This window comes from Sceloporus undulatus, chromosome 2, assembly GCF_019175285.1.
Source record: "Sceloporus undulatus isolate JIND9_A2432 ecotype Alabama chromosome 2, SceUnd_v1.1, whole genome shotgun sequence".
Classification (NCBI taxonomy): domain Eukaryota; kingdom Metazoa; phylum Chordata; class Lepidosauria; order Squamata; family Phrynosomatidae; genus Sceloporus; species Sceloporus undulatus.
This window is the reverse complement of record NC_056523.1, coordinates 10,123,498-10,149,659: the sequence shown is the minus strand read 5'-3', so window position 1 is coordinate 10,149,659 and position 26,162 is coordinate 10,123,498. Positions and strand designations below refer to the sequence as shown.

The window sequence follows — 26,162 nt, the reverse complement described above, 5'->3', positions numbered from 1 at the left end:
AAGAGTCAGGCTAGATTGCTCTCTTTCTGAGTTCTGTTGGGCTACTTTATAAATGAATATCGCAAACACAGTTAACATGGTTTTTAATGAGACTGGCAAATTCAAACTGGACAAAAACAATATTCCATAACCGAATACAGCTCATCTACAGTTTCCCCAAGTTCCATGCGCTCGAGATAAGCCCCGGGGCCGGACTTGCTTGCAGAAATCAAGATAACGCAGATCCATGGCCGTGGAAGATAACACTGTAAAGCCCTAAATAAAAATACGAGCTAAGATACAAATATACAATGCCACTAGGAGGAAAGGGCCTTCCTATTTCCTGCTACTCTGATTGATTAATTTCCTATTGTCTAAATCAAGATGGGAAGGATCTAATTCAAGGAAGAGGAAAGTGTGGCCCCTTACTTTGAAAGGCCATGAACCCATCGCCCATTTCCATCCACCCCACCATGCTTCCAACTTTTTTAAAAAGTTCCATTTTCAGCAGGTTTTCACTCCAAAACTACACATTCACTGGGGTTGGGGTGAAGGATCCCCGTGAATGTGGGAAAACCGCAAATTAAAAAAAGAACCATTCTTTTTACCGCAGATAACACCTCTAGGACTTTTCAGGTCCTCAATGCAACTCTATGGTCAACATCTGCCAGAAGTTGATCACGGAACCGTGTTGGAGGACCTAGAAATGCCTAGAGACGCGTTTTCTCTCGGAACGTCTAGGTTCTCTAGTACAATTCTATGGTCAACGTCCAGCAAAACTGCGCTGGAGGACCTACAGATTCCTAGAGAAAACATATTAATCAAATCTGCGAACAATCTAATCTGCAAAGATCAACACTGCAAATGTGGAGGTCCAACTGTACCCAGCGCCCCCCCATGCATAGCTCCTCATCCCCAAAGAACTGCTGTTTTCATTAGAGTCCCTCTCAAAATGGTGACTAGATGTGATGTGACAGTGCCTCTATTTTCAGAGAGACTCTGAAGAAAAATGGAGGTATGTTAGATGCCATTTTGAGAGGGACTCAAGAAAAATGGAGGTATTCAAGTGACAGCATGGTGCATGAAGGGGAGAAGCTGAACCTTGGACCCCACACAGTTGCTCACCTCAGCCTATTAAAGTTTGTTTTGTTCCATCGCCTTTTCTAAATAGAATCTATTTAAGTACACCCTTTTTCTTAAAGTTTCCTCAGCCCCTTGCCCAAACCATACTTCAAAAGGGGAAAATGGCAATGAAGTTTCCCACAGGTATGGAAAAACCTGAGAGCCAGTATGGTGTAGTGGTTTGATTGTGGCCCTATGCAAGCTGCACTCTCTCAGTCTCAAAGGAAGCCAGTGGCAAACTTCCTTTGAATAAATCTGTCCAAGTAAACTGTACAGTAGGGTCATCAGAAGTTGGAACTGGCTCGAAGGCACATAACAACAACAACAACAACAACAAATGGAAAAGCTAACACATTTGGGCCAGTTCTGGATACAAAACAACTACCAGAAGATTAGAGAATACTGTACAACTAAAAAGAGTGCGGAGCAAGGGTTGTCTTGCTCTTTTGATTTCCTTTGCTAAACTTGCCAATGGAAAACTTCACTGCACTCCCAGATTTCCCTATTTTAAAATACGCGTCAATCAAAGGAAGTATAGAGAAATGGTCAGGAGGGAGAGCTGTTTTCTTTTACAAAATGTACGTACAGCTATTTCTCTTAGCATCCCTTTTACTGAACAGAGGAGCTCCCAGGCAAATTAAGAGGACAATCTTCCTGAAAAGAATTGGCAGTGAAATTGCCAAATCAAACAGGACACCGAAATGGAAAACCAACAGCCAACGGCTAAAAAAATATGATCGCTTGCATCACTCCTGGTGTGAAGCAAGTGCATTGATCCAGAAATGCATTCCTCTATTGCTCCAGACAAAAGTCTTCTTCCTGTAGTGCAGATGGGTCCTTGCTAGCACCATGGCCAAATGTTAACAGCTGTCCAGTGGTACTGAAAGATTTAATTTGTAGAGGAGTGGTTTTGATTTATTTTTATTTTATTTTATTTTTTGTATCAGCTTGACAGTTTGAGACTAGGATGACATAAGAAGGCTGAGAATGTACTGGGGAAGGGATTTTTCCTCTGTTAGTAACCTGCTTGCACAGTTTTTATGACTATGAGGTCGAGCTGGGTCATGCTTTTGCACTTTGATTTTCTTTGCTTCTGCACTATATAGCCCTTGGGATTCTTATCTTTCATCAACCTCACCCTAGGCAGGGTGCACCCTAGCCATGGACCCCGTAGCTAGCCATAGGGAACCGGACAGCCAGCCAGGAATAGTCTGAGCAGAATTAATTGTTTAGGAACTTAAACAATTCCATTGGCTATGAAGAAATGTCGGATGCCATCCAGAAAGAGTGAGAATGCTTCTCGGTTGTGTACCATCTGCTGCATCATGTACCGCTAATAAGGCTTATCTTATAAGTAACAGGCATCCATGTCTGGCACTGCATGGAGTCTTGGGGAGGCCTGGTATTAAAGCACAAAAGACTTCCTTATTGCTCTGAAATTTATAATACCTGTTGATAATTTGTAGTTCGAGAATGGTAAGTTCATAGTCCAAGATAAGACTTTTTCATAGAATCATAGAATCAAAGAGTTGGAAGAGACAGCAAGGGCCATCCAGTCCAACCCCCTGCCTTTTTTCACTATTAGAATTCCCTAGTTTGGAAAAAAAAGACAATGGGAACTGTCTGTGCAAAAGACTTCACAGGACAAGAAGCAGTTAATGCGCTATGTGCATCCTCTGGTGGCTAACCAATTCGCCCTTGTGAATAAAGTGTTCGCCATACTCAAGACGTCCAAAATATTCCTCCTCTATATGAAGTATCTGATGTCGCTTCAAAGTGATGCTCTTGGTGAAGCCTTTCCCACAATAAGAACACTTATAGGGCCTCTCCCCAGTATGGATCCTTTGATGTTCGAGCAGTGTGTCTCTCCGTGAAAAGCTCTTTCCGCACTCGGGGCATTCGTAGGGGCTCTCACCCGTGTGCCGTCTCTGGTGGCGTCGCAAATGCCCATGCTGAGTGAAACGTTCCCCACAGTGGGAGCACTCGTGAGGCCTCTCCCCAGTATGAATCCTCCGGTGGATCTTTAAGATTTTTGTCGAAGAAAAGGTTTTCCTACACTCGGGACATTCATATCTTCTCCCGTATTTGGAGGCCAACGGTGTTTTGGATCTTGGGTGCCCAAACATTTCGTTCCTGCCACCTGTGAGAATGGATTCATGGTCCCCATTCACAGATTTTTTCCACTGCTGCTTTCTGGATGAACATATTTCTTCATCAATTTCTGTTATCATTGACACATTCCTCTGGATTATACATGGGATCGTCTGAGATATTTCCTCCACTTGATCTTCCCCACAGTAAGAATTCCCCACCTTGAGCTTAGGTCCCTTCCCATCACCTGCAAAAAGAAAGAGATGAGATCAGTTTTCTCCCCTCATTAACCTCTTTTAATGACTGCTACAGCCTCCATCTGCCCAACCTTTTCTCCTGCCCTGAAGATCTTTCATCTCCTTATATCATGAACTATGTGCATGCCATGATACAGGTTGAGGCTCCTTTATCCAAAATACTTGAGAACAGAAATGTTACACTACACTACTTCACAAATATTTATACCCCACCCTATATCAAAAGATCTCAGGGTGGCTTGTAAAAAGCCTTAAAACAGGTTACACAATTTAAAATAATAAAAGAATTAAACACTTACTAAACTGCATAATACATTTAAAAAAACAGATGTACAAGCTTTCAAAATAGTTCAAAACTATGTATACTCTATTTGATGAATTAATAAGGCCCAGAGGAGAGAGAGAGTGGTGTAGTGGTTTGAGTGTTGGACCAGGACTCTGGAGACCAGGATTAAACTCCCAGCTCAGCCACAAAACCCACTGGGTGATCTTGGGCAACTCACATTCTCTCAGCCTCAAGGGAAGGCAATGGCAAACTTCCGCTGAACAATTCTTACCAAGAAAACTCCATGATAGAGTTATCTTAGGGTTGCCGTAAGTCAGAAATGACTTGAAGGAACACAACACCCATCAATGAGACCTAGAGGCTTTGATGAACAGCCAAGTTTTAACTTGAGGACTAAACATTAAGAGTGTTGGCGCCAGTTGGGCCTCAGGTGGGGGTGGGTGATTCAAAAATTGGGGTGCCACAGCTGAGAAAGCCTTCTCCTATGTCCTAGCATAGTGTATTGATCTCACTTTTGACATGGAGGAAGAACCCTGCAACAAACAGGGGTTTCACTGGGGGATGGAGATGACACTGCATTGAGTGGCACATCAGAGGGGGGTGAACACTTATGGGGTGGTTGCTCCCGTCTGCCCCAAGATCACCTCAGTCACTCCCTTCCACCAGCCAAGGTGCTTCTGCCATTTGTTGGCTATGGCTATTTATAGAGGTGAGGTGCTACTGCTGCCCGGCAGCCCCTTCCAGATCTGGCAGGGCTAGTGACCAAGCAGTAAAAGCAGTCTTCCCAAATGGATGTCTCCCATTTTGTGTATTGCGAAGGTTTAGCGAATTGACACCTGTAAAACCATGCGTGAACCCTACTGATTCCTTCCCCTCAATTCTTCTCTCTTCCCCTGCTTCCCAGCAACTGCTTTTATCCTTGTCATCCCTTGGATTCACACCTCTTACCAGGTATTTCAGCTGCCACAAGAAGGTTCCCTACAGATTCTTCTGCCAACTTGACGTGGACTTCTGCTGGGCCTGGCTCCTTCGTCTTGACCAGAATCCTCTTCTCTCCTGGAGAGGGGAGAAAAAGCAGGGAGAAAAAGGAATCCTGCTCACATACTGGTTGAACAGAATCCCCTTCCTATTGAGTTTTTCTCCTTCCGCTTGGAACAAGGAGGCAAAAGAAGACGGATTCCAATGCCATTCCTTTCTGCCTCACATATTTTACAGCTGCTGGATTGTAGGTTGGAAAAGGATCTGTCCAAAGCAGTCAAGACCCAACCCATTCCATTTACCAAATACATTTAGCCCTCCGCATTTGCGGCTTTATTTGAGGATTTAATATGTTTGTGCACCTAGTGGGAATACTTACATATCAAGATTCATAGAGTTTGAAGGGAACCACAAGGGCCAACTAATCCAACCCACTGCCAAATTATCTAGATCCATTTTGTTGTTGATCTAGATATCCCTGCTCTCCTCCTAATATACCATTTACCATGGCCACCCCAATCTGATTCATAAGAAATCTTGATCTGTAGCAGGATTGTCTTCCACAATTAAACAACCAAGACATTGCTCTCCTTCTCTTTATTGTGAAAGGTTGGGAAATGATGGCTGAAAATCATTCAGTATCTTCATTCAGCTTCCATCTTGGCTTCCTCTGCTGTTGCCTTTTGGCCCTGAGCAAGCAAGAGAATGTGCATGTGGCCAGTATAGATACTTTTTGTGTGTTACATATAGATTCAAGGACCTAGAGATACTTCTGGTTCTTCGACCTTTGTAGGTGTCCTGCACCCATAATACCCACAAAAAATGAGGGCCAACTGAACTGTTCTTTTAAAATGGCAGCAAACCACCCTGAATCCCATGTTGCAGGAAAGGCAGGATATAAAATAAACAAATAATTCAAATGAGGACTTCTCTTTCTGTGTTACCTTGCCATCCATCCTTCCCAGTTCAAATCTGAGGATGCTTATTGAATCTTAGCGGGAGAGATGCTTACCTGAAGCCGGCCTGCTCTCAACATCTTCCGGCAGCACTTGCCAGAACATGGTCTGGTGCGAGGGCTGTGTTCGAGTCTCCTGAACCACATGCAAAGGCACCTCTGTTTCCTTGAGGTTCATCATCCCCTGTTGCATAAGAAACAGTGTAAAAAGAAAGGTGTACTCATTGAGAGGGTGAACAGCATGGAGGAATCCTTGTTCTTATCTCCGATCAGACTGGTAAAAGCACAGACTTGTCACCCTGCTAGCTTCCAGGGAGAAAGGCCAACTTAGGGCCAAAGCTCAAAAGTTCCCATGCCCTGGTGTAGACAAACCAGGGGAAACTCTGACCACAGTTTGTTTGACAGAGAGGCAAGCTATTATAAGGTTATGGAAGATGGGGTAGAAAGGAAGAAAACTAATCAATTTGAAAATGTTATGCTGGAATTCTGTTGGACTCCAGCAAAATAAATGCATCCAAGGGAGCATGGCATAGTGATTTGAGCACTGGACTATGACTCTGGAGACCAGTGTTCAATTCCCAATTGGCCATAGAAACCCACTGGGTGACCTTGGACAAGTCACACTCTCTCAGCCTCCAGGGAAAGCAAAGGCAAAACTCCCTTCTGAACAAATCTTGACAAGAAAACCCCCATGATAAGGTTGTCTTAGGGTCACCATAAGTCAGAAATAACTTGAAGGCACACAACACACACACACGAGCAAATAACATCTGCAGATGAATTCCTGCCACCATGAGAGTAGCATAAGTCCTAGCAAGTCCAATATGCTATCTTTACCAACCCTGAGAAAATGCTACCCTTCTGACCTCAGAGCAACTCATGTGCAGAGTGGCGGCACCGGGTGTCCAATTCTGGATTACTGGATCACTTCCTGTTGAGATCACTGGGGCAAAGAGCCCTGATGGCGCAGCGGTTAAATGTCAGTACTGCAGCCACAAGGTTGTGAGTTGGAATCCAGGGCTCCAAGATTAACTCAGCCTTCCATTCTTTCGTAGATGGGTAAAATGAGTACCCAACTTGTTGGGGGCAATTCACTTACAGATTGTAAACCGCTTAGCGAGTGCTGAGTTCACTATGAAGCAGTATAGCGATCTATATGCAATATAGCAATAGCAAGTACATTTTTATACCACTTATCAGTGCACTTAAGCATCCCCTACAAAGTGTAAGCTAATTGCCCCCAAAAATTGGGTATTCATTTTAGCAATCTCTGGAAGGATGCATGGCTGATTCGACCCTGAGTCCCAGGCTGGTACTGAACCCACAACCTCATGGTTTGTGAGTGAGTGGCTCCAGTACAGGCATTTAAACACGGCAGCATCAGGGCTCTTTATGCTACTGCTATAAATTGGCCTCTCCTTGACCTAAAAAGGTCCTAAAACACAGTGAAAATGCCATGTATACTCCCTACAGGGCTTTTATGTGTTTTGTTGTTGCTGCTGCGTTTCCAACTTATGATGATTCTAAGGCTCTCTGGAGCTGAGAGTGTGTGACTTGCCCAAGGTTACCCAGTGGCTTTCCATGATTGAGCGGGGAATCAAAACCTGGTCTCCAGAGTCCAGCATTCAAACCACTACACCACGCTGGCTCTCAGAGGGCATTTGGGTTGTGGTTGGCATTGTTTCACAGGGAGATGTGGCAAGGGTTCTCCCAGGAGACTAATGCAGTCCCCAACAGTTCTAAAACAGTTGTAACTCCTGCTAACCTAGGCACTATAAAAACAAAAAAACAGGTATGCAATATTCACAGCTATAAAAGGTATTCTTAACAGGAATAATTAGCAAGGCTCATATCTGCTTTTTGTTTTGTTAGCCTCCAACAGTTGCCCACCTTTGGTTTAAACGCTGCATTGAAGACTTTTGCACCATCCATTTCCATCCCATGGCATCCTGTTACATTCAGAACAGTAAAGCCTCACCTGCCATTTCCCCATTTCATCCTCTCGTTGGCTCATCATGAAGTCCTCCACCAAAGCCACAGCCTGGGAGCAGGTGTCTGGTCCTCCGGCTCGGATCCAGTTTTGCAGATCTGGGGGGAGGCTGGCCAGGAATTGCTCCAGGATCAGCACCTCCAGGATCTGCTCCTTGCTGCGTCTCTCCGGCTTCAGCCACCGATGGCAAAGCTCCTGGACTTGGCTGTGAATCCTTCGGGGATCCTCAACCTCCGGGCAGCAGAACTGCCGGAAATGCTGGCGCTGCAGTTCCATTCTCAGGGCATCCTGTCGCAAGATGGCAGCCTTCACTTTCCCATAATCCTCCCTGTCACTGGCTTCCAGGTTCTGAAAGGCCTGCTCTGCTTCTCCACTCAGTGCTGGAAGGAGCCGGGCCACCCACTCTTCTCTAGGCCACCGACAAGCTTTGGCCACCTGCTCAAAGGAGGCCAGGAAGGCCTTGGTGTCCTCCCAAGGAACAGCCTCCGACATGATGACATTTTCCTCTCCTGTGTGAATGGGTTGCATTGTTTTCAGGAACTCTTGCCACTGGTTTTCCCAGTGCTGTTGCATCCCACTACCTGGTTCCCCTTTGCCTTCTTGAGACGTTCCCCATCCTGGTCGCTTGGCCATATATTCAGATTAAATATTGCCCTGGTAGATTCTCCTAAACCTTTTTCTCTTTCAGTTCTGATCCTAGAGAATATTCCTCCTTTTTCCCTTGATTATTCCTCTTGGACCCAGAAGTCGAAAGCAAAAAATCTCTTAACTGTCAGGTTGATTCCAAGCAAAGTCCTTCACTCTCTATGGAGGCAAAGATTGAAATGATGTTCTGCTTCCTCGTTTGGGTTTTCTAGCGCTGCAAGAAAATAAAACTCAAAGCTGATGAGATATCCTTGCTGACAAAAGAGCTATACTTGGTGAGAAAAGAGTCCTCTAGTAGTCGAAGAGATACTGGGGGATATTCAGGTGTTGAACTTCGTCCTGTTAAAAAAAGAAATACATGTGATATTATGTGAAATGCCACAGGAAAAAAAATCAATTAAAAAGTAGATGGGTTTCAATTTAGGAAGCCCAAAATAACATTTACTTTCATTCCATCATGTATAACACAGCAACATGTGGAAGGAAATGTAATGTTATTTTGGGTGGCCTAAATTGAAACCTTAAAGTCTAGAAATTTTAATTAAAAAATCGACACAAAAAAACCCCTCAGTTGACATATCCACAGGTTAAGTACTGTACTTAAACTCTTTTTTAAAATGGGGAAAGCCCTGGTGAAAGACAAGAGTGTAATCTGTTCTGGAAGCACTGATCCACCTCTACTCTCTCATCCATCCATCCATCCATGAGCACAAACAGTTAATGTCTGCTGAAATTTTGTAAGTTCTTTGCCATCAAGTTTGTTTGCTTTGTCTTTTAGATCCTTTGTTACATCTAAGTTTTACCCTCAACTTATCCACAGGTCATATCAAAATCCATAATTTTGGCCCCAAAACCTGTCCTATATACGGGTGGTCTCCTTCTTCAAAAAGACCCAAAAAATAAGGACCCAAGCAACAATTGTCCATTTAGTTTAACACTGATATCAGGAAAGGTTCTAGAGCAGATCATGAAACAGACAGTCTGTAAGAACTGAGAAAGGAACAAAAAGTCATCATGGGTTTCTCAAAAACAAGTCATGCCAAAGTAATCATATCTCTTTTTCTGATAGAGTTACAAGCCTAGTAGATCAAGGGAATGCTGTGGATGTAGTGTATCTTGATTTCAGTAAGGCTTTTTCACCCCAATGATGTTCTTATAGGCAACTGGCAGACTAGACAGTGTAGTCAAACAACTGTTACTGTTAAGATGGCTCTGAAATTTGTTAAAAGACTACAAGTGGCTTCCCCTTTCCTCTGTATAACAAATCCCAAGATGACATGGTCATTCCCACCCAAGGATCTTGCTATTTCTACCTTATCAACCAGTTCATCTCTATTGGTTAAGATCAGATGCAAACCAGCTGGTGCAAGCTTTCGAAGCTCCGCTGGCTTCTTCATCGGTCAAAAATGTTAAGAATCATACAGAGATTTAAAAAAAACATGTTGAGAAAATACAGTCCTATGACTAACATTGTTATTTTATTTTATTTTTTTCTCCTGTATGACTCTTTAACACCTTTGCCTGATGAAGAAGCCAGCGGAGCTTTGAAATTGTGCAAGATGCATTTTATGCATTTTGGTTGGCCGATTTGTGGATCTTGGATATTATTGTACTTTGCTATATAGCAAACATGGCTACCCCTGAATATATTTTAAATAAATAGGCATATACTTTTAAGGATTCTGTGAATTGTAGCTGGGGGAAAAGGACTTCCCCCTGCAAACTCTGCTTACACAGTATATTTCTGTGTATATGGCATGACCATGTATGATATTTTTATATGGATGTCTTCCTGCATTAAAGAGCCAGGGTGCTGTAGTGGTTTCAGCGCTGGACTATGACTCTGGAGACCAGAGTTCAAATTCTCTTTCAGCCATGAAAACTCTGTGATCAGGTCGCCTTAGGGTTTCTGGAAGTCAGAGATAACTTGAAGGCACACAACGACAACACCTCAGTTCACCATTTTAACAATGATTCCCATTATAGTATTCCCGTTGAGGCATGTGATTATATCCAAACACTGCCAAGATGGCTGGGGCTTTTGGGGTACGAAGTCCAAAACACCTGGAGGCCCTACGTTCGGGAATCACTACTCTAGATGTTTTATTGTATGTTTGTGTGTATGCACCTTCAAGTCGCCTGTCAATTTATGGCCGATCCCATGAATTTCATCAGGTTTTCTTAGGCAAGGGATCCTCAGAGGTGGTTTTGCCAGTCCCTTCCTCTGAAATAGTGCTTCATAATACCTGATATTTGTTGGTTGGTCTCCTGTCCAAGTACTAACCAGGCCTGGCCCTGCTTAGCCTCCAAGAAAAGAGGGGCTCTGATGCCTTTAGGTCAGTGATCCAGAGCCAGAGTGGTTTAATGGTTTGAGTGCTGGACTAGGGCACTGGGGGAGGCCAGGGTTCGAATCCTGGCTTGTGCATGTAAACCCACTGGGTGACCCTGGCCAACTCATACTCTCTCAGCCTCAGAGAATGGCAATGGCAAAGCCCCTCTGAAGAAACCTTGCCAAGAAGACCCCATTATAGGTTTGCCATGAAAACCACCTTGGGCAAGTCACACTCTCTCAGCCAAAGTATGGCAATGGCAAACCCCCTCTGAACAAATCTTGCCAATGATAGGGTCCCCATAAATCAAAATGACTTGGAAGCACACAACAACAATAACCTCAACCCTTAGTCCTCCATTTGTTTTGGACTTACAATCCTAGAAGCCTCAGTCAACTAGGGATGATGGGATCTGAAGTCCAAAACAAATGATGGACCAAAGGCTGGGAGCCACTGCTTTAGGACATTTAAGTCAGGCAGATATTTCATGGAAAGACTTCCATTCCCACAAGGCCCAGATCCAGCATGGCACAGGATTATGGGATCTGGAGTCCAACCCATCTGGAGGATCCAGGAGGGGCTCCTTTGCTCTGGCCAAGATGACTCTTTCTCAACCTCTGGCTCAACATATGATCTAGGAAGGCTTCCCTTCCTAGGAGTCCCCCCAGCAAGGCATCATGGGAGTTGTAGTAAAAAAACCCTTCAATGCAAAAGGACCCCCCCCCCGCCTCTGCCCTTGTGCACCTCAATACTGCCAAGGGGGTACTCAATCTATGGGCAGCACCAACCCTAGGGGCTCAGCAATGCAAACCCATCAAAAAATAAATCTTGCAAAGGCCCCAAAACAAAAAAACACTAGGGGGCCCAACCCCCCCAAATAAAAATGCCAGTCCTTCCAACTCACTTCTTTGCGGGGGGCTTTGTTGTCTGGGTGGGATTCAGCTTGATCTCCTCCTCTTCTTGCTGTTTCCTGGATGCCTGGCTTTGCAAAGGCTTTGCAATTGCTTTTGCAATTGTTCCTCCTCTTTGCCTGGGATTTAATGGCGGAGCTGCAGAGGTCCAGCAGAGGCGACGCAAGGGCGCCCCCTGGCGGACGAACCGGGTTCCTGCACCCTTTCCCCTCCATCTCACACCCCTAGCATTGTGGTTGGTTTTTTTAATTTTATTTTATTTTAAATGGTTCATTTAAGTATGTCTAATTATTATATGTGAGCTGTTATATTGACCGTAATAAATCTCATTTCATTTCATTGGATTTTGGTCAAGATCACCCAATGGGTTTCCATAGTTGAGCAAGGAATCGAACCCTGGTCCCCAGAATCCCTAGTCCGACATACAAACCACTGCACCGAGCTGGCGGTGGCAATCAATCGTTCACTTAAAAGTCCAGGACATGCCCTCAATTTCAGCCTTCTCTCCAGGAGGAATCCCGAAATGCCTTCCATTTTGAGCATGGTTAATAAGCGTGGATTTATATTCATATTCTTTGCTTTCTCTTTTGGTAATGTCCTGCATTTCTTCTTGAATTGCCTACATTTGCGGTGCCTTATCCTCCTTTGCGATCAGGACATCTGCTCACCTTGCTTGAGTGCATCTTCATTACTTTTCCATCATATTTTAACCATCTTTTCATTTTTGTTGTGGTCCTTGTGTGCCTTAAAGGGGGTGTTCCCACTTAATATTTGAAACGATTTAAAATACAACGTTTTTAATAAAACCAATTCAAAATAACCCTGGTGTTATCTCGCGTTCCGAAACGCGTTATTCTTCGTTCCCATCTGGTTATTTAAATTGAAGTTTTTACCTGCAAGCGTCCCTACTTGGCATGAAATCGGTGTTTAAATAAAGCGATTCTTCTCTTCCATACCTTATTTGGAGCTGTCAATCAATAGTACATCAGAATGACGTAACGTTAACCCGGATTATTTGGAAGCGATTTAATTTTCGTCAGCGTTTCCATTTCATTGACCGTTTGTGAAATGATGTATTTTTGGCGGGTTGTTTTTTTTAAATGAACCAATCAAGGCGCTTAAACGATCAAACGTCATAAGCGCTGTCAGCCTTATATACATTTTCCCTCCGAATTTAGTAGGAAACCCAAGCTCTTTCCAGAGGAACTATGGGATAGGTTTTCCAGGGCAGCATCCCCTCTTCATGTCTCCCAAGACAGCCAGGGAGAATCCCTTTACAGAGCCCACAGATCAATGGGGGAGGCTTCTGGCAAAGCAGGGAGGGAGCACTCTTCCCAAAGATTCTCTTTCCAGGGTTGGAGGAGAAGGCAGATTCCGTTTGAGAAAGAGAGGGAGAAAGGCTCTGCCCCCATTGATCAAGCCCTTCCCTGGGCCTGGGCGAGATCAGATGGCCTCCTCGCGAGGAGCTGCCTTCCTGCCTGGGCGAGATCAGAGCCCAACGGGCAGGAATGCCTCTTTGAGAGAAGCTTCCCTTCCTGCCTCTCCTCCGTTAGAAATGGGCTTTCCCCAACACAGAGGGAGGTTGCAATCCACACGGGGGAAGCCTTGTAGTCTTTGGCAATGCAGGCGCTTGAGCAGCCCGGGACTTCAGGCGCTTAAAGCGCTGAAGAGATTAAGCGCCTGTAAAACCATTAAAATAAAAAATAAAAATAATTCTTATCTCTTATGAAAGACTACAGCGGACAAAGGGTTGAGGGAAGCAAAAATGGCAACAGCCACGACGGAAGGGGACAGAAAGGGCAACTCCCCCAAGGATAGCCCCCACCGCAGTCCGCTCCTCCCATCCATCCAACCCGATTCAAAGGCTGTCCTTCCTATTTAAATACTCCGGTTCCTAACTCGAATCAATGGAAAAACGTAGGTCGGACCCTAGTGTTTTTTTAACGCGCGTTAAAAGACGAAAACTCGATTCAAATTTTTATCCCGCTCTACAATTCGATTTGTAGTGGGGACGATTGCGGGTTGCTCTAGAACCGTTCTAGGTTTAAATCGGATCCTAATATGAACGCCACTCCTTGGATTTGATTCAGAACGCGGGGTTTCCCCTAGTGGGAACATCCCCAAAGTCGTTTCTGACTTACGGCGACCCTAAGGTGAAAGAATGATGGGGTTTTCTTGGCAATATTTGCTCAGAGGGGGTTTGCCCTTGCCTTGCCCTGAGGCTGAGAGAGTGTGACTTCTTGCTAAAGGTCACCCAGTGAGTTTCATGGCCAACCTGAGAATCGAACCCTGGTCTCCAGAGTCTTAGCCCAACACTGAAACCACTGGTTATTATATTTATTTATATCCCGCTTTTCCCCAAAATTGGGGCTCAGGGCAGCTTACCATTCAAAAAGCACAGTGCAGTCAAAAAAGTGAGCATTAAAACAGAATTAAACAATGACAATATCAAAACAGAACACTCGCTAGAAGAATAAGGCCTCTTTCCCACTTGCAAATGAATCGGTTTACAATCCGAATCAATGGATCAATGCAACATCGGAGCGTGGTTCACACTACATTTCTCCCAACTGCATTTTCTGGTATTAAAATAACCCACTTGTGGTTCACACTGACGTATGAGTCGATTCTATTTAAACTGTTTCCTGAGGTAGATAACCCACTTGTGGTTCACATTGACTAATGAATCGGTTTAAATCGAATCGTTTCCAACATGTGTGTTGTTTTTAATCTGTCCATCACTGGAATCGCATTTACGTATTTTCGCTTGGCGCTGGTCCAAGAGATTGTGGGAGGGTAGAAGGGTGGGATGACACAGGTTATCATTTCCTCATTGCTACGCCACAAAAAACGCCCACCTGGCGATCCCTTAATAAATCGATTCTGATCCACATCTGGTTCGCTCTTGTGCAGAAGCAATTCTTAAATTCGATTAATGAAATCGAATCCAACCCGCAATTGGTTTTCACTTGCGTTGAATCAATTTGTTTAAAAAGACGCGGAAAAAAATCAGCATCAAAAAGCTTGAATTCCCTGGAAAGCCCCCAGAAATTGTGCAAACACGGAAATTAAATGGAAAGTGATTAAATTCCCCGGATTCTGGGGAATTCCCTGGAAACTGGCAACACTGCTGGATTGGCATGTTTTACCTTAACACCACCTAAAGTTTTCCTGATGCAAAAGCATGAAGGCTTCTTGATAAATTCAGTGCCCTAACAAAACAGGTCTGGGCCTCACAAAGGATGGAGACATGCAAAGAAGCATCTTTTTTGTTTGCAAATGGATGCTAAATTTCTTGGACTTTGATAATCTCTCAGTAGCCACATGGACAGATGGAAGAGGTGCCAGCCTGCAAGATACCCCCCCCCCCAAAAAAAAGCAAAATGCAAGCCTATGGCTAACATCTTCCATTTTTATTCTCCTGTATGGTTTTTAACACCTTGCGTGATGAAGAAGCCAGTGGAGCTTTGAAAGCCTGCAACATGGATATTGTGCAGTTTGGTTGGCCCCATAAAGCCATACTACAGAGTTTCTTTAAAATTACTGTATATACTTCTGTATAAGTCTATAAATTCTAGTCAAAAAATTGACCCCCAAAAAATGGGTCGACTTATTCATGGGTCAATGTCAGTACTGTACTTTAACTCTCATATATCTAAAACAGGAGCCATCCCCTTTATTTGAACAGGATGGTAAAAGGCAAAAGCTTAATCAATCCTGGGAGCACCAAAAAGAAATATGGATCCCCTCTAGTCTTTCATCTATCTAACTTTTAGGATCAGCACAAACAGATACGTCTGCCAGAATTTTATAAGTTCTTTGGCATCATTTTCTTCTGTGTCATCCTTTAGATCTTTTGTTATATGCCCTTATGTTTTTTAATTAGTCTTTATTATGCATTTTATACAAATACAAGCATATTAAATTAAAAACCACAGATGAAATACATTGACATCTTATGTTTTACCCTCGACTTATCCACGGGTCATATCAAAATCCATAATTTTGGCCCCAAAACCTGCCTTCGACTTATACATGAGGTCGACTTATAGTTGAATATACACAGTATCTTTCCCAAACCTGTACAAGAGAAAAATGTTCTTGCATACAAAGCATAAATTGTCAGTAGCACTTTTTATAAGCTGCACAAAACTGGGCCCCAGAAAAAAAGAGAGAAAGAAATGTGTACCTTTGAGGTCAGCTGGCCAGTTGGCCTAATGATAAAACCAGCTATGCCTACCCCTTTCTGTTTGTATGCTATACAATTACAGTGTTTTCTTAGGTAAAAAGAATGGGGTTTTTATATTTGCCATTTTTCCATATTCATGTGGGTCCTTTACACTGACTCCAGCGAATGCGGAGGGTCAAATACCAAATCTCAGGGTTTCACAGGATGGAACCATAACACTTAAAGTGGAATTATGGTTTTGTAATTGTGTGGTGAGACAGAACCTTAATTTTTTTTGGTTCATGAGATTAGGATCCCTCACACTACTGTACAGAGTGGTGTAGTGGTTTGGTGTTGGACTAGGACTTTGGAGATCAGGGTTAAAATCCCCACATGAGCATGAAAACCCTCTGGGTGACCTTGGGCAAGTCACACTCTTTCAGCTTCAAAGGATGGCAATGGAGAACCCCCTTCTGAAGAAACGTGCCAAGAAAATAATAAATAAATAAATAAATAAATAAATTAAATTAAAGCTTTATTTTTACCCTGCCTCTCTGTCAGAAGACAATCGAGGTGGGTTAGAATTAAGAGTCCATACAATCCATAATATCCCAATTATACCTCCCTTCCTTAAAACAACAATTAAACCTATTAACCATTAAAATAATCATGATGAAAAAGAAATGACTGTAGGCAGATTGCCCTTTGGAAGGACACTCTAACTCTCAACCCACCAACCAGCAAAGATTGAGCGATGGTTTCAGAACCTTGGTGACTTAAACTACCTCTACTCAGAATGTTATTCTGCACAGCTCTTATACGACTCTTCAAGGCCTTTTGTTATTTGTGTATTGTCTGTTTATATTATTGTTATAAAACAAATATATTAAAAAAAAAAAAGATGACTGTAGACCGAGTGCCCATGGACTATGATGTTATAAAAAGATATGGACTGATACTGACAATAATAATAATACCAATAATACCAATAATACCAATAATAATAATAATAATAATAATAATAATAAATTTTATAAGTTTAAATGACTGTGTAAGAAAGTGTAAGAAAGTGAGAGGAAGTGATATAGAAGGAGAGATGTTGACCACAGAGTTGTGCTGGAGGACCTAGAGATACCTAGAGAGAACAAATTATAGTCCTCTCTCCGTTCTTGCGGTTTTGAAACTCGTGTCCCTTGCTTATGTGCGAAGGACGAACGGAGGGAGAAACAATGGGGTGCGTGCCCATGAGTGGACACTGACATATGTTTGGCTATGCGAATATGCAAATACAAATAAATAAATAAATATTTCCAAATCCTGGTTAGTTGAATCAGTCGATATGGAGGGCTGACTGTGTATGCCTCAATTAATGAAGTAGATGCGTTCTTGGGTTGTTGTTGTACACCTTCATGTCCTTTTCAATTTATGGCGACCTTAGGCAGACCCTATAATGGGGTTTTCTTGGCAAGATTTGTTCAGAGGAGGTTTGCCATTGCCTTCCACTGAGGCTGAGAGAGTGTCACTTCCCCAAAGTCCCCAGTCCTGATTATGGTTTCTTTAATAGAGAATTTGGTGCCGAAGGCAGAAATACCATGGAAATAATAGATGTGGGTGCCTGCACCACAGAAAATAATGGTTCAATAGGTTTCAGCAAACTGTTTATTCAAAATTAACAGTACGTACAAGTGAAAGGGAACAACCAGGTCAGAAAAGCCTTTCATAGATAAATGAAAACCTTTTAATGAACCTTCTGGAGATCAATTGGAAGCTTCTTCCAAACTATAATAAGGGATGCTTTTTTATTTCAGCAGCACCCACTTTTGACTTCCAATTTGGTGGTAAAATTTACAGATTTATGTGGAGAAGCTTAGGGAGCTGGGTATGTTTAGTCGGGGAAGAGAAGGTTAAACATGATGACCGTGTTTAAACATTTGAAGACTTGTGTTGAGTGTGGAGCAAACTTGTTTTCTGCTGCTCTAGAGATTAGGACATGGAGCAATGGATGCAAACTACAAGAAAAGAGATTACAGCTCAGCATTAGGAAAAATGTTCAATAGTGGACCTTGGAAAGTGGTGGAGTCTCCTACTTCAAAGGTTTTTAAACAGAGGCTGGATGGTCATCCATCATGAGTGCTTTGTGTTTTCCTTGAGGGCTGAGGGTTGGACTGGATGGCCTTTGGGGTCTCTTCCAACTCTATGATTCTATGCATTGTTATCCTAAAACCTAGGGTGCCAGGAGGGCATCCACAAATTGTATTAAATGGGAGGAATTAATTTAGCTTGATAGGCAGCAGCAAGAGGGCTCTGGCAACTATGTTGGTGTAATTGTGACTTTAAACAGAAAATAAAATATTTTGATTGACAAGTGGCACATATTTCGTGGGGCAGCCAGGAACACATGGCGTGATTCTGCAAGTCTGCATCATGCTATGTGGCACTGAATGATGACTCACAGCCAACACGCCATCTAAGTGGACCAAGAGTGTGGCTTAGTTTGGAGCTGGTGGAGTTGGTGAGCAGACATTAGTGTAGTTGATTGGAAGTTGACTGAAAAGAGTGTGTAAATATTGTATCATATTGTCCATAACACAACTGAAGATAAAAGCTTCCAGAACTTTGGATGAATCAGCTGTCTGTGAGTTGTCTTCTTATGTGTGTGAAAAGTGGTCAGTGCACTACCAATACCAATAGCTGGATGTTTTTGAACTCTGCTGCATTATTGTTTTGGCTGCATCTGGGTGACTTGTCCCCAAATTGCGCCGGGAGCTGGCTTTCCCCTCGCCAGTAAACTATAAGCCAGGACACAGACCTATGTTTAATGGTTCCAAACCCAAAGGATTCCAGGTTCCAAATTAGTTTAGTTTATTCAAACTAGAATCAATACACTTTCATATACACATACAGACAACACCCAAGATATAGATGGTAGTAGCACAGCAAATTAAAGGATTTGCAATGGGCAATACGTTACCAGTTCCACAAGCCAGGTTCCAAGGAGGAAAGCTGGGAGTCAGATGGGGCTCAGTACTCTGCTTTGTGGCACATCTAGAAATACTGAGGTGTCAAGCCTGAATCTAACAGAGATTCTGCCTGATTCCAACTCGTCCAGATTGGGGGCAGCCTTAGTGGGCATATTTATGGGGTAAGCTATGTCTTGAAGCAGTTCTCAAGAATTTTGAATGGATTTTCCAGGAACCCCAGAAACAATGGGATTCTCAGCTGGTTGATGGTTTTAACTTCAGAGCTACAAAAATAATATTTTTGGTTGATGCCAGCAACATTGAATACTGAAATAAAACTAGAGCTCTCAAACTGAAAATCTGTAGATAGCTTGATTTATTATAGGTGTTGATAATTATAAATATGTAATGTCACTGTGACTTGCGTTTGTGGAAAGCGTGTGAAATGGATTGTATACATTATCCCAAGGTTGTTATGTCTGGTGGTGGTGGTAAGGCAGTTCAGTCATACAGCTCATGCCAAATGCTGGATTCCTGGACTGTTGAACTGGACATGGTTTAAACACGGGCAGCTTGGGGCTAAAATAACCAGCCATATAGATACAAGGTCCCAAAGGGAGGGATCCTATTATTTACTATAAACGTGTCTGAATGCTTGTGACTGTAGACCTGACAAAAAAAGTCGCTGACCCATCTGTTATGGTTTTCTTTACTTCAATAAAAGCTGTCCTTTTGACTATGAGTCTTGGATCTGCCTTTTTGGTTTGAAAGAAGACCTGGGAGCAAGTTGTGCTTGACACTCAGCCATAAAATCCACTGGGTGATCTTGGGCAAGTCACACTCTCTCAGCCTCAGAGGAAGGCAATGGCAAACCTCCTCTGAACACATCTTGTCAAGAAAACCTCAGGATAGGGTTGCCTTAGTGTCACCATAAGTCGGAAACGACTTGAAGGCACACAGCAACAACAACAAAGATCCCTAAAGAGCATTTGGGGACATTTTGAAACCATTTTTTGGGGGGGGAGGGGGATTTCACACCATTTCATTTTGACCCCTGTGAGGTTCCAAGGGGGCTCCAAACATGTGGAAATGTCCTCTATATGCCCTAGAGTCCATAAGGGGTGCTGTGGTAGGCACAAAATATTCTTAGGGGGCCATATGCTAATAGTCCACATGATGACCATCCTTGCATTAAAGATATGGATGTCATCTTCACTGCTCCCCAAAAATGTGCCTTTTGGCAGAAATGGGCTTTGGTGTTTGTTTCCCTGCGTCCATTTAAAACACTGGAGCACAGCCAAAGAGATGGTGGGAGTAGGAGGGAAAAGAAAGGAGGCCTGAGGTTTTTTTAAAATTATATTTCTTTAGGCTGTGGCCCTGACTCTGCAAGACCTCAGAAGCGCAGCTGAGGATTGGGGGGGGGGGGGCTTGGAGGCAACTCATTCACCAGGTTGTTGTGAGGTGAAGTCAGCTTGAAGGCAGTCAACAACAAGCCTTAAGCTCAAAAGAACATCCAGGAAAGGGATCTGTGACTATTCTAGAGTCTTGTTATAAGTGAAACAGAATTGATGTAAAGTGCTCTGAACTTTCTCTTGTCAATGGTCCCAATATTGTGACATTCTCTGAAAATGGTTTGGCTTATCCATAAATAAATTAGGCTATGAGAGAGCCGTGTGTCCCCAGCATTATGACTTCCTATATATATACAGCAATCTAATAGACAGGTATGAATTCATTGTACATCTCTCTATATATTGGTGTGTGTGTGTATATATATATACCAATATATAGAGAGATGTACAATGAATTCATACCTGTCTATTAGATTGCTGTAGTCTTAAGCCCCATTATCCTAAGTATATGTTCTTCCTCTTCATCTGTGTCGTCAAGTAAATTCCAATTTATGGCAACTCTATCCTATGGTCTTCTTGGGAAGATTTATTCATTTTCCTCTAAAGCTGAGAGACTGTGACTTGTCTAAGGCCAAGCGGGGATTTGAACCCTGGTTTCAAGGAGTGCTAGTTCAACACTCAAACCACAACATTACATCGGCTCTTCAGGCACATCTACTCAAAAGGAGTTCCATCCACATTTAATGAGACTCGCTCTCATGTAAGCATGCACAATAAGCTAACGTTTCAAAATATTCAAATAAGTTGATACAAAAAGTAATTTTAAACAGTCATTAGGCTTCAAAGTTGTAAAAATCTTTATTAATGAGGATCATGTCAACAAATTCATCCAAAACCCATCACAATTTTTACAACCAACATGACTTGGGAGCTCTAAGTTACTTTTTAAAAACTCATTCTAATATAAACATACAACCTTCTCTCCCCGCCGCTTTTAGGAATATATATAACAAAGCTACGGCTGCATTCCTATACCAACATATGTTGAATGAGGTCCCACCAAAGTCTGTGGAAATTACTTTTCAACAGACCTATACAGACAGTATATGGGTCTGCACTCTAGGACTGTTACCTTAAAACTGGGGCTTGCACTCATGCACTCAACAGTATTATGACACAAAAGCAGAACTTTGCATGTAGGGGGGCATTTTTGGGGCTACAAATCCCAAGACACCTGAGCCAGCATGCTGGATGGGAAATTCTGGGACTTGTCATACCCAGGAGAATTTTCCAAGTTCCATACAAGTTATCCAAAGCTTTTCTACCATTTACCTACCTTCCATACCTGAATATTTATGAAATTGTTTATCAAAGGATGCTAGCCATAAGTGAAATTGAACCTCTGTAATCCAAAGCAGGATACCCTGAATATCCTGGTTACTGGGGAGGAGGAACCAAAAGCAAAGACTGTTGTCTTTAAATCTTACTCTTGGGGTTACTTGTGGCTGAGAAAACAGGACACTGAGCTACATAACTGTTTAGTCCAAGTCGTCAAGATTTTTTTAAAAATCGTTTTATGGTTCAAGCTATTAAAATACAACACTTAAAAAAAACCCAACCACCATTAAAGAGGCCTTGTGTTCAACATGAGAAATAAAAATAAACACAAGGCAAAAGCGTAGGGTTGGAAGCAAGAGTGCAGTTTCCAGAAAGTTGAAACAGAAGTAGAAGGGAAGGCAGCTGGAAGGGAAAGGTAGTGTATAGCACTGGGAAGGTGGAAGATGAAAATTGAAATAATTGGATAGCTGCAGTTACTTCTACTTGGTGCAAGATTTTGCAACTATGGCACCTCTGACAGATGGCTGTCTGGATTCTGCCTGGATAGTTCAAACATGAGACAGCCTGTTCCATCATCACATCTTGCCTTTAGCTTTTTCTTAATGCTTAACCAAAATCCAACATTTGATTCAAAACCCATCTAATGTAAAATCTCAACCCAACCGTTTCCACCTATTGGTTCTAACATTAGAAAGCAGGTCTCCCCCATCTTCTGTCTGTCTGTCTGTCTTCTAGGTCAAGGGTAAGCAACTTTGGTGAGTCTGGGGACCAATCCCCCCAACTGCTCATGGGCTGCTCCCCATAGAACATAATTTCCAGAGCTACACTTCCCCATATTCATACACTCTTCTAGGGGCACAAAATGAATCAATCTAGTTTAAGTCTCAGAATCACATTGCATGAGAAAAGCAAGCCAAAATGGAGGAGAGTAACAACATTCTCCATGCCTCTCTGCATGCTGTTGTAGCACTTCTTTTCCCGAGGGAGACAGTCATAAAAGTATGACTTTTTGTCGAGCTGGAAAAAAGCATGCTTTTATGACTGTCTCCCTTGGGAAGGAAAACAGAAGCGCTACTACGACAGCAGCATGTGGGAGAGACTCAGAGAAATTTGCTACTCTCCCACTCCATTTTGTCTTGCTTTTCTTGTGCGATAAGGCGGCTCGCAGGCCTTTAACCCACTCAGATGCTCAAAAGAAACTTTTTGCAGTGAGGGAAATGAGCACTGCCAAGTGCTGCCATTAAAGGCAGAGGAGGAGACAATGAAAAACTTGTTGGCAACCTTACTTTGAGTGTCACTTTATTACCCTGAAATGGGAAAAGAGCTGTTGCCAAAAAGCAGGAGTGCTTAACTGAGTGCACCTCTTAAAGACAGGAAAATTAAAATATTATGTTATATCAGTCTTCATATAACTGAAGGGATAACATACATGTTTCATGTTGCTCCAGTGGCCACCATTTTGAACCAAGGGCTAGACGCTGCAATGATGTACATTTGGGTTAGAAATAAGGAAGAAATTCTGCCCTACCAGATGCTTTGGACAAGGACACCCAAAGTCACTGGCCACACTAGGAGACTTCTGGGAATGCAAGTTCACATCTGGAGGAAGAGGCATTGGAACAGTCAGAAGATGGGTTCTCCCTCATTGGAAAAATTTAAAAAGACACAGGAGCACCTTCTGTCAGGGCTTTATCCTGTACTGTAAACTGTACTGGCTGAGCAAAGCTGGACCTCCTCCAATTCTCATCCCCATCCTAATCATGAATCAAAATGAGGGCAAATAGCAAAACATCTGGCCTGTTTGGGACACCTCTGCTGACTAGCACCTATTGTTTCTTCCATGACTTCATGTGCCTGAATACTACAACTGAAGATCCTTCTTTCCTGCACTGTATACCATTAAAAAAAAATCCACTTGTAGTTTCCAGATTTGTACGATTAAAAAGAATCCTATAATAAAGCATCTCATTTTTTTTTAAAAAAATTCATAATTGGAGATGGCTTCTCCACATACCCGTTATAAAGCAGGATGCCTTGCCACTGATAGTGACAATAATTCATTAGAGCAGTGGTTCCCAACCTTTGGTCCTCCAAGTATTTTAGACTTCAGCTACCATAATTCCTGGCAAAGGTGGCTGGGGCCTCCAGGATCTGAAGTCCAAAACAAATGGAGGATTAAAGATTGGGAAATACTGCATTAGAAGAATCCAAGGGGCATGGATGAGGAAATGTTTAGTCCTCCAGATGTGAACTTCTTGTTAGTGGCAAACACACATGTAAATCCAAAGTATGCCTGCATATGTCTTTTTTTTCTTGGCGGTTGAGAAGACTGGCATTCTCTTCAACACTCCACAACAATCAAAGTGCCACCAAGACTAACCAGTTTGCTGTGATAGCTTCCCTGCCAAGCCATTCAGAGGCTGGTGGAGAGTTTGGGGGGTGGGTGGGAATTGGAGGATTGTTTGGTTATGTCCCCAGAGATAGATGCAAAATGATGACATCATGTACCAAGACCTCTGGAGGTTCCCGGCAGTTTGGTGGGTATCATCACTTGACACCTGGCTACAAGGGCATAGCCACACGCTTCTCTGCTCCACCCTGCTCTTCACCAGCTACTGAACTGCCATAGAGGAAAGGGATATGGCAGCAAAATATTGAGCCCTTCGGATGGTGGGAGGGAAGCCATAACTTAGAGGGCAAAACAGATGGGTGGCAAGGAGTGGCCTCTGACTATTCCAGTGGTTATTGGCCTGGGACTATGGCAATCACACAGCTCACTCTCAAAGTGGGCTGCTGCCACAGTCCCAAGCTGGCAGCCAGCAAGAGCAGGTTAAATCCACTCCCAAGAAGGCTGACCCTTGCTGGCTTGGCATGGCCTTGGTGCGGAATGCTACGCCCCCATGGCACTTTATTTGGCCTGTCTCTATTTTGAGCCACAGTTCCACCTGCAGAACTTTTATGTTAACCTTGGTGATCTCTTAGCAGCCCCTGCTAGTATGGTCAATCAGAAAGTTGTAGTTCTAAATATCTGGTGGGTCCTACTCTATGGAGAGCAAACACTGATGAGTCAAAATCCTGCTTCCCATGTGAATCTTCTCTTCTATAAGGGTATTCAAACACAGACTTTCTGGACAAGAACTATCTTTTTTCCATGCTCAAATTTGTTCTCCAGGCATCTCCAATCAATAGTGGACTTTTACTTCCCAATGAATTCCAAGAACCAAATTCTTACTCTTCTTGCAGACACAAATTGGCCCTTCCTTCAAGGGAATCACTAAAATCAATTGCCAAACCAAAGCCGGTTTTGGATGTTTTGATTGTAGCTGCAGAGCACCAGTTCTCCCCACCCCACAAATCAACTACATGACAGAGGGGGTAGGGAGAAAAAAGTTATGGTAAAACTTAATAGACTTTTGAAACCACAGTAACTACTGTCTGTAAGATCTCTGGCTTCTGCTAAATAAAACGATCCCTTCTGAAGCACAAGAGCAATCCGGAAGAGCTACAGAATGTTTGTCAATATTCCAACTGTTCAAAACCATGTCAGAACACAAGACAACAGGGCTCACTGGGCGAAAGGGGGGTCGGTACAGTCACCAAATGTCCCCTCCCTGAAGCTTGCCCTGTGCCTTCAAGAGGAGGTTGAGCTGCAGTCATCAACAGCTGAAGCCACTCATGAGGTAGAATGAGGAATCATCAGCTGCTCTTTGCTGTAGAACAAACTCCTGTTAAAGAGAGTTTGCTACCAAGTGTAGTGGAGTAGTTGGGAGTCCCTTGTCCTAGCAAGCAGGCGTTCAGCAGTCCCCGAGTATTTGCTTAGAATAAATGTACAAATTATGCAGGATAAGAGTATGTGAGCATCTGAACGATATGCAAGCAGGCCTATACTCAAACCATGATTAGGAACAGTGTGTGAAAGAGATATGGCGAAAATACATAGAAGGATGAGCAATGCACCACAACGGGGCTACCACAGGGGGTTCCGCTTGCTCCTCTCATTTTGTTTCCCTTTTGCAAAGGTGTGCTGGTGTCTCAAGACACTTAGCTCCTTGCCTTCCTAGCACTCCTGTCCTGTATGACTTCTCTGATGCCTCACCAATTGCTCCTGCTGGACAAAACACTCTTCGCACTCCAGGCATTCATACACGTTCTCAAAGCCGTGTGTTTTGAGATGGGTCAGCAAGTTATCTTTCCAATAGAAATCCTTCCCACACTCAGAGCAATGGTGTGGCTTCACCCCTCTGTGGACTTGTTTCAGCAAGTTATTATTCCATGAAAAGCACTTCCTGAGCTCAGTACACTCGCTGGATTCGGGTTCCGGTTCAAGTTCTGTGTGGGTCTTTTCGTGTTCAGTGAGGTAACTTTTCTTCTCGAAGGATTCCCCGCATGTGAAGCATTTGAAAGACGGCTTCTCTTCTGCCTGGGCTGTGTTGTCAGTAGAAAGCTCTGTTGGCCCCTGATCTGAATCTGCCCCTTTGCAATAGGCAAATTTTATTAGTCTAGCCCGGACTGCTGCTTCCTTCCCAGTGAGATTATCATTGGCTTCTTCAATGGTCTCATTGGTTTCCTCCACTTCATCCTTCTTTTGCTCCTGTTTGTCATAACGCCATCGCTCCCGGATCATTGCTAGCACAGGGGTCTCCCCGTGGGATATCGCTACTGTGGCTTCATGTGTTTTCACCGGCAGTGTATTCTCTTCTCTTGCTTTCTTTGGCTTCCTGCCTGCAAAGAGAGAAAGAGGGGGGAACCCTACTGAGTTACTATGACACAGAGCAAGAGAATCAAACTACAGGAAAAGAG

The 26,162-nt window shown here is 43.2% G+C and overlaps 3 protein-coding genes across 7 annotated transcripts in view; all 3 read right to left on the bottom strand.

Moving 5' to 3' along the window:
• Nucleotides 1-26,162, bottom strand: part of LOC121921898 (zinc finger protein 397-like) — a 942,727-nt gene that overhangs the window by 612,442 nt on the left and 304,123 nt on the right. The window lies entirely within an intron of this gene.
• On the bottom strand, nt 49-11,691 carry LOC121921944 (zinc finger and SCAN domain-containing protein 30-like). The gene is made up of 5 exons (XM_042450710.1): nt 11,538-11,691; nt 7,647-8,642; nt 5,726-5,852; nt 4,684-4,791; nt 49-3,439 (listed from the first exon to the last, which is right to left on the bottom strand). Exons 2-5 carry the CDS (start codon nt 8,289-8,291, stop codon nt 2,757-2,759), a joined length of 1,563 nt encoding a protein of 520 aa, XP_042306644.1. The 5' UTR covers nt 8,292-8,642; nt 11,538-11,691; the 3' UTR covers nt 49-2,756.
• The window catches only part of LOC121921803 (zinc finger protein 594-like), a 38,444-nt gene continuing 33,139 nt past the window's right edge, over nt 20,858-26,162 (bottom strand). For all 4 annotated transcript variants that reach the window (XM_042450361.1, XM_042450360.1, XM_042450359.1 and 1 more), the window contains one exon: nt 20,858-26,084. In XM_042450361.1, the coding sequence (XP_042306295.1) occupies nt 25,420-26,084 (665 nt within the window). In that variant the 3' untranslated portion in view covers nt 20,858-25,419. The remainder of the gene's footprint in view (nt 26,085-26,162) is intronic.

Excerpts from the sequence above, each read along its gene's own strand:
- LOC121921944 (XM_042450710.1), bottom strand. The coding sequence starts at position 8,291 with ATGGCCAAGCGACCAGGATGGGGAACGTCTCAAGAAGGCAAAGGGGAA. Across the intron at positions 4,792-5,725 it reads TGAGAGCAGGCCGGCTTCAG|GAGAGAAGAGGATTCTGGTC; the intron begins GTAAGCATCTCT and ends TCCCCTCTCCAG. Across the intron at positions 3,440-4,683 it reads TGTGGCAGCTGAAATACCTG|GTGATGGGAAGGGACCTAAG; the intron begins GTAAGAGGTGTG and ends TTCTTTTTGCAG.